This window comes from Sturnira hondurensis, unplaced genomic scaffold, assembly GCF_014824575.4.
Source record: "Sturnira hondurensis isolate 20B ecotype Veracruz unplaced genomic scaffold, ASM1482457v3 Scaffold0000648, whole genome shotgun sequence".
NCBI classification, from domain to species: domain Eukaryota; kingdom Metazoa; phylum Chordata; class Mammalia; order Chiroptera; family Phyllostomidae; genus Sturnira; species Sturnira hondurensis.
Window position 1 is genome coordinate 334,668 of NW_028073279.1, and position 20,062 is coordinate 354,729.

Here is a 20,062-nt window from a genome sequence, read left to right on the forward strand (position 1 = left end):
ATATAGTAGGGTAAAGCTCAGGGAAGAAGTCAGTGCTGAGACTGAGCTAATAGAGCTAATAGACTACTTAATGATTATACAAAAACTTAAATTTCACCAGATGGGGAAGCTGGTTTGATAATTTAAGAAAAGAGTAAGCTTTATATAAACCAACAGGGCTAGTGCTATAAGCTATATTTATAACAGTATATAAAATAAGAGTGGTGGAACCATCCTACTCTGCATTCATCAGACCATGCAGAAGTACAGTATTTAGCTCCAGGATATTTTAGAGTCAGTGATTAGTAAAGTGATGGAATGTTACTGTGTTGAATGAACAAACAATTAAGAAGTTATGTAAATAACTTAGAAAAGATAAGATCCACATGATAGCTATATTCAAATACCCAAAACACTATATAGCCAAGGGAGAAAATTTGAATTGATAGAAAACTACAGTGAATTCATTCAAATTTTTATTGAACACCTATTACGGTGTGAGGAAGTAAGATTATAAATTGAAATGGCACAGTCCTTTTTTCAGAAGCATGGTATCCAGAAGAGCTTTCTAATGGCTAGAGAGGATCCCAAATGGAGCTGTTTCAGGACATTGTGACTGCCAGACATTAAAACATAAGCTAGATGGCCTTTTCACTGAGTACTCCAGAGGCGACTCAGGTATCATATGAGTTAAGTAGATTGATGACTCTCCTACCTAGAGATTCCAAGATGTTTTCAGCATCATAACAACAACAAAAAATGGTTATTAAACATAAGAACTGACCAGAAAAGATAATGCTTTAAAGTGCCAAAATTTTATTTTACCCACCTTTAGGAATTTAGTTTTCCTGAAATATGCTATTAGACATTTCTCAGCTTTATAATAATGAAAAGTTTTTAGAGTTTACGTAGTGTACTGGTCTATATGTTTCTATACAAAATGGCTTGTCATGGCTGTTTCTTCAGAGATTATGTTCATGTTTGATTCATTCCTAGTAATTAAAATTAATGTTATAATGCACTTTCAGCAGAAGCCTTTTTTGTTCCCACTGTAACTTGTTCTCTTCTTTACCACACTATATGGTATTACACAGAGTATTACATTCGTTTATGTGTTTCTCCCTTAGCTATATCAGAGCTTCTTGAGCCGCTTGGTATCCCTATTGTCTATTAATAAATGTTTTACAAAATAACTGTCCCTAGCACTTGTGATCCTCACTATTCTGATTAGTTTGATTTACAAAATCTAAATTTTTCCATGAGAACTAGAAAAATCAAGCATTATAGTAACATCCCTTTAAGCATAATTATTTATTTATGAATTTTACTATTTTGCATAATTATATGCAAAAATGAATACATTCTGGGTAAGGATCTAAGGGTCTACCAGATTAGCTTCTTGTGAGTAGGAGCTCAGTTTTAGTCATTATTTTATTCAGTCTACCCATTACACAGTATTCAAGTATTTGAATGAATGAGTATAGCATGACAACTTTATTAGTGATAATGCCACCAATCTTAAATTTGTATTGTCTACAAAGCAATGTTGCATTTATCTCTATTAAAAATATTTTTTACCTTCTACTCTAAAGGAAGTTGAAGTAGTTTATATAATACATGTTTGGTTTTTTTTAACTAGGATGAGGAATAGGGAGGTTGGAAGTGGGAGAGTGTATAAGGGGGATAAATGGTAGTGGGAAAAAAATAAAAAATAAACTATTAAAAAAACAGGGTAAAGTGAAAATAAAGATACAACCAGAAGAAAAATAATAAATTACAGTGCTTGCTTTTAGGTTCAGATAATTACTAAAGGTGGGGTATAAAATTGGCTCTATTCTTCCCACTTACCAAAACAAAAAAATACTAGTTGTAAGTATACCTTAGAAGTGTGAAATGTGCTCACTTCTGGTCAAGATGGCAGCATGAGTACACATAGCTCACCTCCTTGCACAACCACATCAAAACTACAACTAAAATATAGAACCACCATCACCCAGAACCATCAGAAAGCAAGTTGAATGGAAGTCTAACAATGGAATCAAAGAAACCACATCCATCCAGACTGCTGGGGAGCGGGGAGTGGAGACACAGAACAGGTTAGTCCCACACACATCCACACACAGCAGATAAGAATTCAAGAGGGATATCTCAGGAACAAAGAGTCTCAGCCACACAACAGGCTCCCCCACAGAGGGTTCCAGTGCCAGGAAGATAAGCCCCCAAAACTCCTGGCTGCAAAACCCAGCAGGGATTGAGTTGGTAGAAGAAACTTCTGGAGTCTCAAGCAGTTAGAGACTGCTTGAGTTAAAAAACCCACACATAGACTTACACAGACTCACTCCCTCTGAGCTTCAGTACTGGGTAGCAGCTTAAAAGGCACCAGTGGCTTTAAGAGAGGAACTGAAATGTCTGGCACCAAGGTGGAAGCTGGAAGATAGTTTTCTCCCAGGCAGAGAAGTAGTCAGAGGCCATTGTCCCTTTTCTGAGTTCTCCCCGCACAGAGACACAGAGCTGGCAGGTAGGTATCATATCTGAGACTCCATCAACTTGCCTAACACTGTTTCCCTGCCCTGGAGATCCCCTGAGACTCCATCCCACCCAACTTACAGGCTCACCCAAACTACTACCTGTGATTTTTCTATATGAATGACTGGCCTTGGCTCATGCTTCAAAATTTCCCAAATCCAATCAAACAAGCTGGACTCCATGAGCCCCCAATCCCCATACCCTTTGCTAAGTAATTCCAGGCACAGCATTTGCAGCAGCCAGCATAGATTCACAACTTGGCTTCTCCTGGCACTCTCCAAGTCTAGTACAAGTAGCAGCCATCTCAGACTGCTTTATAACTCATTCAGAGTGGCCCTGAGCAAAACACAGGTTGGGGCTGACCTTGGCCTGCACCACCCAGGAAACCGAAGAGCCTGTGCACCCACTGGAAAGCCACAGATCACACTAGAGCACCATCACCCTTCCCCTGCACAGCTGATGCTCCATCTGTCAAAGGGTGGAGCTGGTAGTCAGTGGTCACAGCCAGTCCTTGCACTGCACTGGCCTGCGTAAATCCCTCCCATTGACCTGACAACAGCATTTACACAAGGGTACACTCAGCCCACACAAAGGGCACACCTCGAGTACCCAGCTTGGGTGATAGGGGAGGCTGTGCCACTGGACCCTACAGAACACATTAGACAACATTACCAAGACCGTCACAGCAGCTCTAATACACAGAAATAAACACAGGGAGGCTGCCAAAACAAGGAGACAAAGAAACATAGCCCAAATGAAAGAACAGATCATAACTCCAGGAAAAGAACTAAACAAAAGGGAGATAAGCAATCTACCAGATGCAGAACTCAAAACACTGGTTATAAGGAGGCTCAAGAAACTGATTGAGGACCCCAAAAGAATAAAACAAATCCAGCCAGAAATGAAGGATACACTAATTGAAACAAAGAACAATTTACAGGTAAACAACAGTAGAGAAGATGAAGCTGAGAATCAAATCAATGATTTGGAACATAAGGAAGCAAAAATCAATCATTCACAAGAACAACAAGAAAAAAGAATCCAAAAAATCCACAAGAATAGAGTAAGCAGCCTCTGGGACAACTTTAAGCATTCCAACATTCATATCATAGGGATGCCAGAAAGAGAAGAGAAAGAGCAAGAAAAGCAAATTTATTTGAAAAAATGATGAATGAAAATTTCCCTAATTTGGTGAAGGAAATAGACATGCAAGTCCAGGAAGCACAGAGTGTCCCAAACAAGATAGATGCAAAGAGGCCCACTCCAAGATACATCAGCATTAAAATGGCACAGGTTAAAGATAAAGAGAGAATCTTAAATGTAGTGAGAGAAAAGAAGTTAGTTACCTACAGGGGAGCTCCCATAAGTTTGTCAGCTGATTTCTCAAAGAAACTTTGCAGGCTAGAAGGAATTAGCAAGAAATATTCAAAGTCACAAAAAGCAAAAAGCAGGGACCTACAACCAAGATTGCTCTACCCAGCAAAGCTATCATTTAGAATTGAAAGGCAGATAAAGAGCTTCCCAGACAAGAAAGAGCTCCCCAGACTAGTAAAAGCTAAAGGAGTTCATCATCACCAAGCCATTATACAGGAAATGTTAAAGGGACTCATTTAAGAAAAAGAAGATCAAAACTATGAACAATAAAATGGCAATAAATACATATCTATCAACGACTGAATTTAAAAAACAAGCTTAGCAAACAAGCACAGAGACAGCATCATAGATACGGAGAGCATTTTTGATGGTTGCCAGATCGGGGTGGGGTGTTGGTGAATGGGTGAAGAGGTAGATAGATTAAGAAGTACAAATAGGTAGTTACAGAATAGCCATGGAGATGGAGAGTATAGGAAAGGGCGTAGCCAAAAAACTTATACACATGACCCAGGATTACCTGAGGGGTTGGGAGTTGATGGGGGAAGGGCGAAGGGGGAAAAATTGGGACAACTGTAACAGCAGAATCATAAAATATAATGTTAAAAAAACTGCAATGCCCATAAGCTAAAGTCTTGCATATAGCAAGTAGGCAACTTGGATATTGCATAAATGAATGAATGAATGAATGAATGAATGGATATCAGTTAAAGAAAAACTAAATTTCCTCTAGCCATCAGGTACAAAATAATTGCTCTAACATATTTTTGCAAAAGGGACACTCTGTGAAGATTTTCTTATGAAAACATAAGCATTGTGTTTTATCTTTACTATTTCTTTTAGAGATATACTACTTATTTTCAAAAGAGACTTTAAGCTGAAGTGACTGTGTAAGATCACATTACTATTATATGGCTGAGCTAAGCCCTAAAGCCAGGTCTTGGAGCCCCAAGTTCAGTGTTATTTCAGTTACATGCCAGCTACTTCCTAGTGTCATTAGAAAGGTATGATTTTATGAGAAGAGTTTTCTTCACCATTATTAGGCTCTTTACTGAGACTTCTAGGCTCTAAGACCATATATGAACGAAATGGACTTTACTGAATGCCTTGCCCATAACAAGCTTGTCCTCATGAGGTAATACTTGTCCATGACTGCTTAATACTGCACATATTTTAGGTATACCCTGTTTAAAAGATTTAACCCAATCTTTTAAAAAGATATATAGTTTTTACTATTTTATTTATATAATACATATGTAATTACACAATTTGTTATGATTTTGGAAAATTTATTTTGCACTAAATGGTATTAAAAATAATTATGGTGTCACCCTTATTTTTCTCTGTATATCTGACCATACATGATCAGGTAAGAGTGAATACATAATACATATGTATTATGTATTCGTGCTTATGAATACATAATAACAATATATCTGTACTGTAAAGTTAAAACCAAAAAGTTGTATCAAGTATTATTTTTAAAAGCAAACATCTAAAGAATTTAAATACTCAACAATAGGGAATAGTGAAATAATTACAGTATATCAATAGGCCTATTATACAGTGATAAATATCAGTCTTTAAAAAGAAAATGCATATGATAGTAATAAAGATATAATAGCACATATAATATGACCCTAATTGTTAAAAACATATTTATATGTATTTAAAACTCTGATAGACAGTAAAATAAGACAGTAATACTAATTAACTTCATATGTGAGGGATCACAGATGTTTCTGTTCCTCATACTTTTCAAAATTTTCTATATTGTTTTTATAATCAGAAGAGTTTAAAAGGTTTTTAAAATTTTCAATGAAATACTGTGTGTAATATAATTTTATAAATATTTATTGGGAGTTAAACAATAAATAATCTCAGTGGAAGTAATCAAAACTCGTAATTAATATACCTATAGACTATTTTCATTTTTACCCTTGACTTCATATCTTGAGTAGATCTATTGCTATTTTGCACAAGAAGGTGGAAAATGTATATTAAATCTTTACTAATTAAGAAATTAGAATAGCTTAGGAATTATAATGAATATATTTTTACATATACTGAAGGTATTGATATCTAACAAAACTGCTAAAAATGTTTGAAGTACTTGAATTGCTTTTAAAGACTGTAATCTAGAAATACCTATTTATAACTAATAAGAAAATTACAAATATTCTTGATTTTATTTATTTATTTTTAGAGAGAGGGGAAGGGAAGAAGAAACAGGGGGAAACATCGGTGTGTGGTTGTCTTACATGAGTCCCTTGCTAGGGACCTGGCCCACAACCCAGGTATGTGCCCTGACTGGGAATTGAACTGGCAACCCTCTGGTTCACAGGCCAGCACTCAATCCACTGAGCCATACCAGCCAAGGCACAAATATTCTTATCAGTGCACTAAGGCAGATTCCCATAAGCATCTACATTCTATAATTTTTAGCCAGTTTCTAATATTATATGTTATAGGATAAGACTCTAGATATTTCACACAATTCTGAGGTAATACTGGGAATTAGCCTTTTAATAAACTCTCATGTATTGAAAAAAAAATTACCAACTAGGAAATAAGCATAAATGTCTTTATTAGGCAGTCTGCCCAAAATTTAGGTACCTGAATAAATAAACATTTATTTTCAAATATTTCTTTCTAGTCTTTCAGAACAACTCTCACAATTAGCTAAATTTTAGTAACAATGTATTATTATTTCAGTATCACAATTACACGCTAGATTAAAATTTGACTAATAAAAAAAGAAGAAAAAAATTCTTAAGTAAAAATGCTTTCAAAATAGAACCTCAGTATATATGCGTATGTATGTATAGGGGACTGTGTGGAGAAGTAATATCCCATCAGGGAAACCTCTGCCTGGAGAACAGATCTCTCTTGCTGAACTTTACAGGCTGTGCAGAGTGTGAATTTTTCCTGGATCTAAAAGAATAAAGGCCTTTTGCACACCTTTCCCCCAAAAAAATAAAAAATAAAAATATCCAATTTAAACAGTTGCTGAGTAGCTCTCAGGGAATTCATCTATAAATATTCTCCCCAAGTTACTCATTCAGATGAGATCAGATGCATTCAGGGTGGTATGGCCGTAGACTCAAGTTACTCATTTAACAAATAAATTGATATGTTTGTTTTTTTTAAAGGTTTTATTTATTTATCTTTAGAGGGGAAGGGAAGGAGAGAAGTATCAATGTATGGTTGGCTCTTGTGCGTCCCCTGCCCGGAAGTGGCCTGCAACCCAGGCATGTGCCCTGACTGGGAATCGAACCGCAATCGTGTGGTTTGCAGGCCTGCGCTCAATCCACTGAGCTACACCAGCCAGGGCCTGACATGTTTTTATTCATTTTAATTTCTTATTAGTTCAAAAGACTACTGATTCAAACTTACTGTCATACATTCAATCTAAATTTCTGACACAGCCACTCACAGCAGAGTGAACCACTAAATAGTTCTCTCTCTCCTGGAAATGAGCCAGGGATTATTATAACAATTTTCTGGCACCCATGATATACCACAAGTAAATATTTTTCATTTGGAAATAACCAAGAATCATTATTATGACACTTTCTTGGCATCCCAGAATTATCACTGTACCTAAATACTTTGGTAACTTCAGCTGCACATACTCACACAGACTAATGGCTCTTCAGTCATCCTCCCCAAATACTTCTTTTGTTGTTGAGCATTTCCAGCAATAATAATGGGCATTTGCTATCGAAGAAAAGTGACACAAAAAAGATATTTTTATTATGTACATAAATTCAGGGATACTACAATTTAAAAATTAGAAAACTATTTTCCCCCAATGGGTAAATCTAAAGAACGGGGCTTTATTCTGCCTCTAAGTTGGAGAGCTAAAATAAGAAAATAAATCTGTTAATACAAGTATTTTCATAAAATTAAGTTATATAGAACTTGGTATAATACTGTATTACATAATGAATTAAATTTAGGATAAATAATGTAGCATATATGACCAGGCTTCCTAAGAACTGCTTACTAAATTTTAGCATTGCCATCATGATCCTTTCCCTGAATGTGGACTTTAGCCTGAAGCAGCAGCCAAAGCATACAGTTTCCCCACTAGGATAGCTAGGACTCCAAGTAGTATAGACAAGCCAACATGATCAACTTTTGGAAAAGAAGTATAGGCTTCACTGCAGAATCTTGTGTTTCTTGGAAAAGAAAACTGTGTTCTACCAACTAACCTAACTTAGTAATGCTGTCTCATTAACAATAGCTCAGTTAGGCAATTAATTTTCCAAGTGACTTACCCCTAAAGAATTTGCTTCAAGAGCAGTCTGAATTCCTGTACATCCATATGCCAATTCTTCAGCAATTAAACAGCTATCAAAACTTCCAAGTCCAAGGCCTCCTATAGTATCAAAATGTAGTAAAAACCCATGACAATATATAGTACATCTGAACTGAAATAAAGGTAAATTATTTTAATTATTTCTAATATGACCCAACTGGAAGTAATTAAATAGTTAATCTGATTGGTTTTATTTTTATTTACTTATTTTATTCTGCTTCTTGTCCCTGAGGGGGTGCACTGTTCCCGGAAGCACTTTAGTAGTGGATCTATGCGCATCAGGAACAGGTAAACTCCATTTCTATCTTCCTGCTCCCAAAACCCAGTGAATGTGTTGTTCTCAGATAGAGGTCTTTATCAGATGTTAAACTAATCAGAACAGGTACTATACTTGATCTTAATGAAAAAGGCCAAGAAGTAATCATCTAACTGGTTTTAAAGGCAAATTTGCAAATACAGTATCTATAACCCAAGAAACTAAAAATGTGCTATGGCCAGCACAGTAACAAATTATATTTCTTTATAGTAAATTATAAAAATTCAAAAATATTCTCTTGCTATTTGTAATCTGGCCTTGTTTTCCTGTTTTAACATGATTTTTTAAAAACTTAATTCAGCTTAACTAAAACTTTGACCTTCCTGGGGAAAACAAAGAAAACATCACAGATGACCTCGCAGGGGGAAAAATTATAACTCAAAGGCAGAATTAAAATGCAACAAATTGACCAGCTCTACAGACAAAAGTTACCAAGGTTCAGAATCAAGTTGAAGTTGGAACTTGTTATAAAGAACAAAAATGCCTCTAAGTATTGAATATGAGGCTTTTAGAAACAGGCAAAGCAAATACTGAACTCTACACAGGAAGACAAAGGTAGAAAGCCAATATTTAATGGCAATAAATATTCAAAAGAATGAGTAGAGTTTCACAATTTTTCTTGTTCCTATACATGCCAGGGTTAAAAATGTGAAGAGAGCTTACCACAATTTTCTGGAATATGTACATTCATTAAACCAAGTTCCCAGGCTCTTTTAATTAGAGGGACAGGGTACTAAAAGAAAAAAAAAAGATTAAAGAAGACAGCCAGTTGCATTTAAAAATCTAGATATTTGATTATGTAGTCTTGGAAAAATGTAAAAGATCTTCCTGTCCTAAAATGCAGAGGCTTCCCGTCAAGATAAAGGTATAGGTAAATGCAAAACTTGCGTCCTCCCAAAATTACATCAAAATTAAAACTAAATTACATAACAACCACCATTCATAACCACCTGAAATCTAGCAGAATGAAGTCCTACTAGAGATTCAAAGAAAGTAGCACACAAACTGGTAGAAGGGGTGGAGATGGGAAAAGCGCTGCTCCCACACCCAAGTGTGGCAGATAAAAATCAGAAGGGATATCAAGGCCTTGGAGGTGCCCCCTGAGGAGTGAGGGGTCCCAGCCCCACACCAGGCCTCCTAGCCCAGGGTTCCAGTGCCTGGAAGATAAGCCCCCATAACTTCTGGCTGTAAATTCCAGCAGGGTTTGTGGCTGAGGGAGGTAGAGGGCTTCTGGAACCCTAGGCAGTTCCTCTTAAAGGACCTGCACATGGACCTTCTTGGGCTCATTCACTCTGAGCTCCAGCACCAGGGGAAGCAGCTGGAAAGGTACCAGGGACATACGAGGAGAAACTGAACTGGCTGGCATTAAGGAGGGAGCTGGAAGGGCAACCTTCCTCCAGATAGAACTGCTGGCAAAGGCCACTGCTCCTTTTTTGAGCCCTTTCCCTACAGAGCAGGCAGAAGGGCTCTGTATCTGAGTCTCCATAAACTGTGCCTCACCCTGGTCATACCCTGGGACCCTGCCCACCAACTTGCAGGCCCACCTACGCTGTTTCCAGTGGCTTTTCCATACCAGTGGTTGGGCTTGACTCATGGTCCAAACGATGGACCATGACGTCTCAGATGATGAGACATCAAACGATGTCCCAAATGATGGACCATGACGTTTCCTACGATGTCTCGGACAAGCAACATCTGGCCTCACCATGCCCCATACCTCTCAATAAGTGCACCAGCCCTGCCTGGCACTAGCACTAGCCTGCCTTTGTTCTCAGCCTGGCTGCTTGTGGGCACCTCCAAGCCCAGCACACAGCAGCCATTTGTATATCATTTTGCAGGTTATGTCAGGTGGCCCCAGGCAGAACATAGGTGATGGCTGACCTTGGCTTGTATCTCCCACAGGCCTCAGAACCAGTGCACCATGTGTACAGTTTCAGACCACATTGAAGCAGCACCCAACCACCTCCATAAGTGACACACTCAAGGGGCCCGCTGAAGTAAGTCTTGCTCAGTGGGATGGGCAACTGCACAGCTGATCCTCCAAAGTGGTCACAGTCAGTCTTGTAGCCAATTGACCAGGGGGTAAATTTTCCTCCCATTGATGTGCCAACAGCAATCAAATCTCAACTACAAGAGGAGGGTGTATAAAGCCCACGTGGGGTGGGAGGTGGGCATCTGGAGTGTATACCTTAGATGAATGGGAGGGTGGTGCCACCGGATCCTATAAGACATCTACTATCTAAGGTCACCTTACCAAACCCAGAAGACACAGCAGTTCTACCTAATACATAGAAACAAACACAGGGAGACTGCCAAAATGAGGAGATGAAGGAACATGGACCCAAATGAAACAACAGAAGTCCAGAAAAGAGCTAAACAAAATGGACACAAGCAATCTACTAGATGCAGAGCTGAAAACACTGGTTATAAGGATGCTCAATGAACTTAGGGGAAAAGTAGATGAACTTACAGAAAATTTCAACAGCATAAAAATAAGACATGGAAACCATAAAAAAGAGCAGTCAGAAATAAAGGATACACTAACTGAAATGAAGAATAATTTATAGGGAATCAACAGTAGAGTGGATGAAGCCAAGATTCAAAACATCAATTTGTAATATAAAGAAGCACTCAATAAGGGAAGCAAAAAGAAAACGCACAAAAAAAATGAGGAGAGTAGAAAGAAACTCTGGGACAACTTCAAACATACCAACATTCTCCTAATGAGGGTGACAGAGGGAGAAGAGAGCGAGCATGAGATTGAAAATCGACGTGACATAAGACTTCCCTACACTGGTGAAAGAAAGAGAAATACAAGTCTAGGACTCAAAAATAGGAACCCAAAGAGGCCCACATCAAGACACATCGTAATTAAAATGCAAGAGGTTAAAGACAAAGTGAGAACCCTAAAAAGCAGCAAGAGAAGAGCAATTAATTATTTATAAAGGAGCCCCCATAACACTGTCAGCTGAGCCCTGGCTGGTATGGCTCAGTTGGTTGGAGCACTGTCCAGTACACCAAAAGGTACGGGTTCAATTCCTGGGCAAGGCTCAGATGGGAGGCAACCAGTTATGCTTCCTCTCACAGCAGTGTTTCACTCTCTCTCTCTCTCTCCCCCTTCATCTGTCTCTAAAAGCAATGAAAAAAAGTGCCCTCGGGGGAACATTGAAAAAAAAAAAAAGACTGTGAGCTAATTTCTCAACAGAAACTTTCCAGGCCACAAGGGACTGGCAAATACTCAAAATGATAAAAAGCAAGGACCTATAACCAATATTACTTTACTGAGCAAGGCTGTTATTTAGAATCAAATTACACTCAAAGAGCTCCCCAGACTAGAAAAAGCTAAGGGAGTTCACAAGGAAACTACTACATGTTATAGTGTGTTCTTTGAGAAGAAAAAAAGATAATAGAAATATGAACAATAAAATGGGAATAAATACATAGCTGTCAACAACTGAATTTAGAAAATAAATGAACAAGCACAACAGAAGCAGACTCATAGATACAGAGAACATTTTGATGACTGACAGATGGGAGGGGGATCGGTGAAAAAGGTAAAAGGATTAAGAATCACAAATTGGCAGTCACGAAACAGTCAGGGGGACGTAAACTACAGTATAGGAATTATTGTTAATAATATTCTAATAACTATACATGGTGTCAGATGAGTACAAGAATAACTGGAATGACCGTTTAAGTTACATAATGTCTCATCACCAGTATACACCTAAACTAATATAATATCACATGTCAAGTGTAACTGAGAAATAATTTTTTTAATGTATATACTCACCTCACCAGTTTTATCATATTCTGCAGCAACCGGGATTATTTCCTCCCTGGCAAATTTACGAGCAGTAGCCTGAAATTCTTTCTGCTGTTCAGTCAACTCTAAGGGAAAGTTATTTAGAAAAGATCAAAACAGCACAATGACATGGGGGAAAACACCTATGGAATGAGTATGTGGAAATTTATGCTTATACTAAAGATTTTAACCCTTGATTAACCACAAAGCCAAAGACTACAAATGCACTTTCTAATTAATCAAGATTTCACTCTATATTCTAATTAATCAAGATTTCATTCTATAATATATATCTATGCCAAAGGAGGCAGGTAAGATTTCTAGCTTTTATAAGTAAGTAACAGATAAAAACTCGAGCTTTTCTCTTCTACTTGGTGAGGTCTAAATTTTTTAAAAAAATTTAACTACATCCTAGGCATATTTATCAAGTGTTTAACACCAAAATAAAACTACATAAGACATGCCCTGATATAAAAAATCAATCTTTCTAGGGAAATGGGCTATTCTCAGTGACCACAAACCAATAAAACTCATTCCAAAATATCACATAAAAATATCAATATCGTAGCTTCAGTTTTACTCCTTTAAACTTAGAATTTTAAATGTATGAATCAGCAAAAAACAACTGGTAAAAGTGGTAAAAAAAGTGTCTCAAAAAGTAATGATATAAAACTCTGCTATAATGCTGTAAGTGATGTCTAAACAATGCAATTACATAAAATACGGGGTTGTGATATTATGAAATTAGTGATGTGAATATGGGGTCCGGACTGAGGAGGGGGGCCAATCACTACTAAATTCTGTCAAACCCACACTATCACTGGGCTTTAATGTGGTTACATCCAACCTCAAAGTACAGGTAAAACTTAAAAGAGACATAGGGTATTTTAGGCAAGAAGAATGAGTGCAAAAGTACAGAGGCAGAAATGAGCAAGAGTGTTTAAGATTATAATAATCATTTTTATAGGGATGTACAATGTAAAATGTAACAGACACTAGAATTCTGGTGCTGAATTGAACAGCCTAAACCCAAACCTCATTTTATAGACAAGAAAACAAAATCCCCCAAATGAGGAAATGATAGCCCCATAGATTTACAATAGAATTACCAATGAAAATATACTTAGCCTATAAGCTCACAGTTCTCTGCCTATATATATCTTTACTTCTAAAAATGGGGTTAGGCCCAGACTGGTGTGGCTTAGTGGGCTGGGCATTGTTTCACACACTGAAAGGTTGCTGATCTGATTCCCAGTAAGGGCAACATGCCTGGGTCGAGAGTCAGGCCCTTGGCTGGCGGTGTTCGAGAGGCAATGGACTGATGTTTCGTTCATAGAGGCAACTGATCAACGTTTCTCTCCTTCTCTTTCTCCCTCCCTTCCCCTCGCTCTAAAAATAAATAAAACCTTTAAAAAATAAATAAATAAAACTGGGGTCAGTCCATACCAAGGTTACGGGTGGGTAAACAGTAGGAAAGGCAGAGGTCTATTATTGAGAGCTTACCTCGGTCCAGCCACGGCTATGTGCTAGCAACTTTACATATAAATTTCATCTTCAGATAAATCCTGTGTTGTAGCTATTGTTCCCATTTTACAGATAAAAAAACACCAAAGACAACCAGTTGTGTGTTATCCTTATTCCTCTACTTGAACTTCACAATCTCCTCCTAAATTCCTGTATCTGTCCCATCCTCTGTCATTCAGCAACCCACCACGGCTTTCTGCTGCTGGACTCTCACAATCTGTAAGTGACAAACTAGAGAGCAATCAAACCAAACCTATGCTAGTATTTGAACAAGGAATTAGAAAGATCCAGTGCCCTAATTGGCTATCCTCTCATCACTGAAAATTTTTTATTTAGTTCTATTTTTAAAAACTTTATAAAGAAGTGAACAATCTGAAAAATAACAAAAAACAAAAATAGTAAGCCTACAGAGCTCTGAGTTTGTTTTTCTTGCCTGGGTGTGAGTTAATTATCTTAGCAGCTTTTTAACTACTTTCTGAGTCCAAGTGAATGGAAAAAATGGGTTTTTAACTAGGGGAAAGGTATCATAATAATTTTTAAAAAAGAAGCACTTTAGGACGGAAAGGATGCCAGAGGCAGGAATTATTATTTCAAATTTTTTGACTGGGATGTTTACTTTGGAGAGGAAAGGGTAATCATATTTCTTTTTGCTCCAATACCACATCCCTGGTCCCAGAACTAAGAACCACATCAACTAGCACCACAACTGCAGTTCAGGCATATTGTGGCCAAACAGGCTTTGGCTTATTAGCAGGCACCTAACATTGTTTATCTAATAAATGTTTAAGAAGTATTTATTGCACTCAAATTTTTAAGTTGAAGACTATTCCTATGTATCAGTAATTCTGTTATTTATTTTGTGCTACATACCTAGAAAGCAGGGCAAGAATATATGTATGATGCTAACACAGACCTATGGGTCGGTAATTATGCTTAAAGGAGAAAATGAGATCAGGAAGAATGGGTGGGAGACTAACTGTGGACCATCTGTGGATGGTGACTGATTCTATTTACTGACAGACATTACCAAATTTTCTTAAACATTTTCCAGACAAATACACATAAAAAGCTGCATATATGTGTGTGTGTATATATATATATATATATATACACACATATATATAATAAGTTTGAGTTTAAAGTCAAAGAACAGAACAAAACATATACCAAAACTAAATCCCAATCCTCGTTCATGTTGTACGGCAGCTTTTGTATGTTGTGATCGCCAGTCAAAACAAGAACGATTTCTCAGGACCTGTAAAGAACAATTTTATTAAAGTTAACTTGATAAATTAAACAATAATCAAGTAAGAGAATCCTGACAATTACAAGTGACTACGGCAACTTGTTTGACCACTCAGCAGAGTTTTTTGAGTCATTACTTAAGTGCCTTCAACTATAATTTGATTTCTATATTAAATAAGCCAATTACCAGGTATCTGAACACCTATCAAAAAGGCATTGTTTTCCTTTAAGCAATGAAAATAAAACTAATCAGTAGTATTCACCCTACTAACATGGAGCGTTTCCAAGGCAAGTAACAGTCAGGAGTAGTAGCACACTCAGAACCATTATGTTGGATATTTTACTTACAAGCTCTAGGACGCTTGTGATTGAGGTTATGGCAACAAGAGGATGGTATTACACTGTGTGCAAGAGTTGACCAGTTCATCAACTTTGATACCTTGTCCCTGTGAGCTTCCCAGGTATGCCTCTGGGAATCGTCCACTCGGAGGATCTCATTTTCTAATATATCTCACTCTATTTCACAAAACAAAGTAGCCTAAAACCATGTTCCTTATTTTCTGCCGTTGTCTATAAGCATTCTTAGAATGGTCAAAGCCAGGAGCCAACACATTATGGTAGCCACCAATTTTATAAATTACATTTGATTGGAATACCTTGTTAATTGCTGCTTCCACACAAAAGGTGTAGAGTTGGCACAGGGACCACATGGTCCACAAGCCAAAACTTACTATCCGTCCCTTTAACTTTTAAATTTGCCAATTCTGTTCTAAACTGTTAATATACTACTTGTCTTAATATCTGAAATACAGGGCAGGGCAGAGTAGATTTAAAGTTGTTTGCATGGAAAATATATACAATAGATAACACAAGAATAAATTGTGTTTCATGTACTCACACCTATAAACTTACTTTTGTCCCACCCTAATACTCATGTTTCTTCAAAGGGATATGTTAAAAACATAATCAGATATACACTTAATATTCCTTTGCAACCTATTTTTATACTCAGGACAGTTTGTAGACAAATGTAATCACCTATATTAACTAAAATTACCAAACTGAAAACCATATAACTCTTCAGAAATGTCTGGGGATGGTCAAAGTTATATAATTTATATTTCACAAGATTCTGAGAAAGCTACTCATTGACAATTCTATTAAGTTAGAAAGAAAAACTGAACAATGTACTAAAAGATCAAGAACTGACCTTCCTTATGTTTTTCAAAATCTATAAAAAGAAACTGTCTACTTTGTAGATGATACTTTAAGTTTTAGATTTAAAGTGACAATAAAAACTGTCAAATATCTTGATTTAAACTGCTCTTTTGAAATAACAACATACTTTATACAATTTGGAAAAAGTAATTACACAGAGTATAAAAATTCACATTTCTTTGCAATTTTCATTAATTTCTAAAGTAAAATGTGGTTTCTCTAATCCTCATTATCTAGTTATCATAGACCAAACCTATTTTATTTATAGTCATATTCCACATATTAATTAACTAATTATCCAGGTTATGTCTAGAATTAAGACACTATATTTATTCCTATTTTGCACACAAAAAAACTGAGGTTCAGAAAGGTCAAGTAAAATTGGCTAAAGTTGCTCAGCTATTATTTGGTGGAACCAATATTCTAACTCTAACATGTACTACCAAGAACCCATACCATCAACCACCTCGCTAAACCACTCTTTCTTTCAAGTTTCCTAATTGGTTATTAGGTTCTGTAGAGAAGAAAAGCATACCACAACAATCAGACCAAAAAATCTAACTATTCTCAATGTGTGTTCAGACACCACTACACAAAAATTAGACCTCACCAAAAATTGTACAATAGTCTTTTGAGAGACATTAAATAGGGTAAATAATTTACAAAAAGTTAATGTGATTTTTTCGGGGAAAGGTAGCTATAGCCAGGGAACACATCCAGTGACCTCTTAATTATATACTAATGTTAGCCACTTAATTAGACAGGTGGCTTAAAAGACATCGATATAGAAATAGTACAGTATTTGAACTTAGAGCTGCTAAACTCAAACTGAATTTGAGTTGAGATTATACAATATTTTTGAGACCCTGGATTAGTTGCAAACTCATAGTTACTTTCAAACCTGGAAAACAGGGTATGAAAGGGATTATAGAACAAGACTTCCAGTCAAGATGGTGGCATAGGCTAATACGGCTTGCCTCTTTGCACAATCACACCAAAATTACAACTAAGATATAGAACAACCATTACTCAGAACCATCAGAAATCAAGTTAAATAGAAGTCTGATAACTATGGAATTAAAGAAACCACATCTATCCAGACTGGTAGGAGAGGTGCAGATATGGAATGGGCTAGTCCCTCATCCATGTGTGGTAGATAAAAATTCGGGAGGGATTATCTTGGGAGTAAGGGGTCCCAGCACCACAAAAGGCCTCCAGCCCAGGGTCCCAGAACCAGGAACAGAAATCCCTACCACTTCTGGCTGCAAAAACCAACAGAGATTGAGTCAGTGGAAGAAAATGCTGGAACTCCAAGCAGTTCCTCTTAAAGAACCCACACATGAACTTACTCAGACTCACTCCCTCTGAATACCAGCAATAGGGCAGCAGCTTGAAAGGCACCAGTAGTATACAGGGAGAAGTATCTGGCATCAAAGCCAGCAGACGCCACTGTCCCTTTTTAAAACCCTCCTCCCACAGAGCCAGCAAGCTGGTGCCATATCTGAGACTCCATGAAAAAAGGCTAATAATGTTTGACCTGCCTTGGAGATCTCCAGAGACTCAGCACAACCAACTTATAGGCTCACCCAACCTGCTTTTCCTGTGGGCTCACGTTCCACAACTTCCTAAATCTTCTCTCAAACAAGCAACAGCTGGCTGTATGGTAACCACTGGCAACAGCATTAGCAACAGCCAGTCTAGATTCACAGCTTGGCTTTGCCTTAGAATCTCTGAGCTCACCACAAGTAGCAGCCATCTCAGACTGCTTTACAGCTTAGGCAAGGTATCCTGGAGTAAAACACAGGTGGGGGCAGAACGTGGCCTACACCACTTGGGAAACCCCAGGGTCAGCATACCCAGTGGACAGCTATAGACCCTGTGGGACACCACCACTCTGCCCCTGTAGAGCTGAGCCTCCAGGGAGGGTGGACATTGGTGATAAATGATAACAGCCAATCCCTGCAGCTGACTGAACTGGATAAATTCTTCCCATTGATCTACCAACAGCACTCAAGGCCCCACTCCAAGAGGAGGGTGTACTCAGCTGATATAAAAGGCACACCTTGAGTACCCAGCTTGGGTGATAGGGGAGGCTGTGCCACTGGACCCTACAGGACACCTAACACATTTAGACAACACTACCAAGACAGTCACAGCAGCTCTATCTAATACACAGAAATAAACACAGGGAGGCTGCCAAAACAAGGAGACAAAGAAACATAGCCCAAATGAAAGAACAGATCATAACTCCAGGAAAAGAACTAAACAAAAGGGAGATAAGCAATCTATCAGATGCAGAACTCAAAACACTGGTTATAAGGAGGCTCAAGAAACTGATTGAGGACCTCAATAGCATAAAACAGACCCAGCCAGAAATGAAGGATACACTAATTGAAACAAAGAACAATTTACAGGTAAACAACAGTAGAGAAGATGAAGCTGAGAATCAAATCAATGATTTGGAATATAAGGAAGCAAAAATCAATCATTCACAAGAACAACAAGAAAAAAGAATCCAAAAAATCCACAAGAATAGAGTAAGCAGCCTCTGGGACAACTTTAAGCATTCCAACATTCATATCATAGGGATGCCAGAAAGAGAAGAGAAAGAGCAAGAAAGGCAAATTTATTTGAAAAAATGATGAATGAAAATTTCCCTAATTTGGTGAAGGAAATAGACATGCAAGTCCAGGAAGCACTGAGTTTCCCAAACAAGATGGATGCAAAGAGGCCCACTCCAAGATACATCAGCATTAAAATGGCACAGGTTAAAGATAAAGAGAGAATCTTAAATGTAGTGAGAGAAAAGAAGTTAGTTACTACAGGGGAGCTCCCATAAGTCTGTCAGCTGATTTCTCAAAGAAACTTTGCAGGCTAGAAGGAATTAGCAAGAAATATTCAAAGTCACAAAAAGCAGGGACCTACAGCCAAGATTGCTCTACCCAGCAAAGCTATCATTTAGAATTGAAAGGCAGATAAAGAGCTTCCCAGATAAGAAAGAGCTTCTCAGACAAGAAAAAGCTAAAGGAATTCATCATCACCAAACCATTATATAGGAAATGTTAAAGGGACTCATTTAAGAAAAAGAACATCAAAACTATGAACAATAAAAGGGCAATAAGTACATACCTATCAACAATTGAATTTAAAAAACAAGCTTAGCAAACAAGCACAGAGTCAGAATCATAGATACGGAGAGCTTTTTTTTTTTTTTTTAAACTGATGTGTGGTTGCTTCTCACATGCCCCCTATTGGGGGCCTGGCCTGCAACCCAGTCATGTGCCCTGACTGGGCATTGAACTATTGACCCTTTGGTTCACAGGCCAGCGCTCAATCTACTGAACCATACCAGCCAGGGCTAGAGAGCATTTGATGGTTGCCAAATGGGGGTAGGCTGTCGGTGAATGAGTTAAGAGGTAAGTAAATAGATTAAGAAGTACAAATTGGTACTTACAGAATAGCCACTGAGATGTTAAGTACAGTATAGGAAAGGGAGTAGCCAAAGAACTTATACCCAAGACCCATGGACATGAACAATGGTGTGGGTATTGCCTGAGGGAGTAGGGGGTGCTGGGAAAAGGGAGAAAAATCAGGACAACTGTAATAGCATAATCAATGAAATATAATTCAAAAAAAGAAAAGGAATTATCACTTGTTGAGATAATTAAAATAGGATAATTTCTTGGAAGCCTAGTGCCATACTGAATGTATTACTTTAGGGTCTTTGCCCAGAGCCACAGAATTCCAAATATCC

The 20,062-nt window shown here is 37.6% G+C and overlaps 1 protein-coding gene and 1 non-coding gene across 2 annotated transcripts in view; both read right to left on the minus strand.

Moving 5' to 3' along the window:
- ACADM (acyl-CoA dehydrogenase medium chain) overlaps nt 1-20,062 on the minus strand; it is a 44,633-nt gene that overhangs the window by 23,340 nt on the left and 1,231 nt on the right. Inside the window, exons 2-6 of the mRNA XM_037042264.1 lie at nt 15,013-15,100; nt 12,310-12,407; nt 9,180-9,249; nt 8,160-8,260; nt 7,516-7,596 (exon numbers count right to left, since the gene is read on the minus strand). Of these exons, the coding sequence (XP_036898159.1) occupies nt 7,516-7,596; nt 8,160-8,260; nt 9,180-9,249; nt 12,310-12,407; nt 15,013-15,100 (438 nt within the window). The remainder of the gene's footprint in view (nt 1-7,515; nt 7,597-8,159; nt 8,261-9,179; nt 9,250-12,309; nt 12,408-15,012; nt 15,101-20,062) is intronic.
- On the minus strand, nt 8,431-8,622 carry LOC118985683 (U2 spliceosomal RNA). Its single transcript, XR_005066170.1, has one exon. It is a non-coding gene; the product is annotated as a U2 spliceosomal RNA (small nuclear RNA).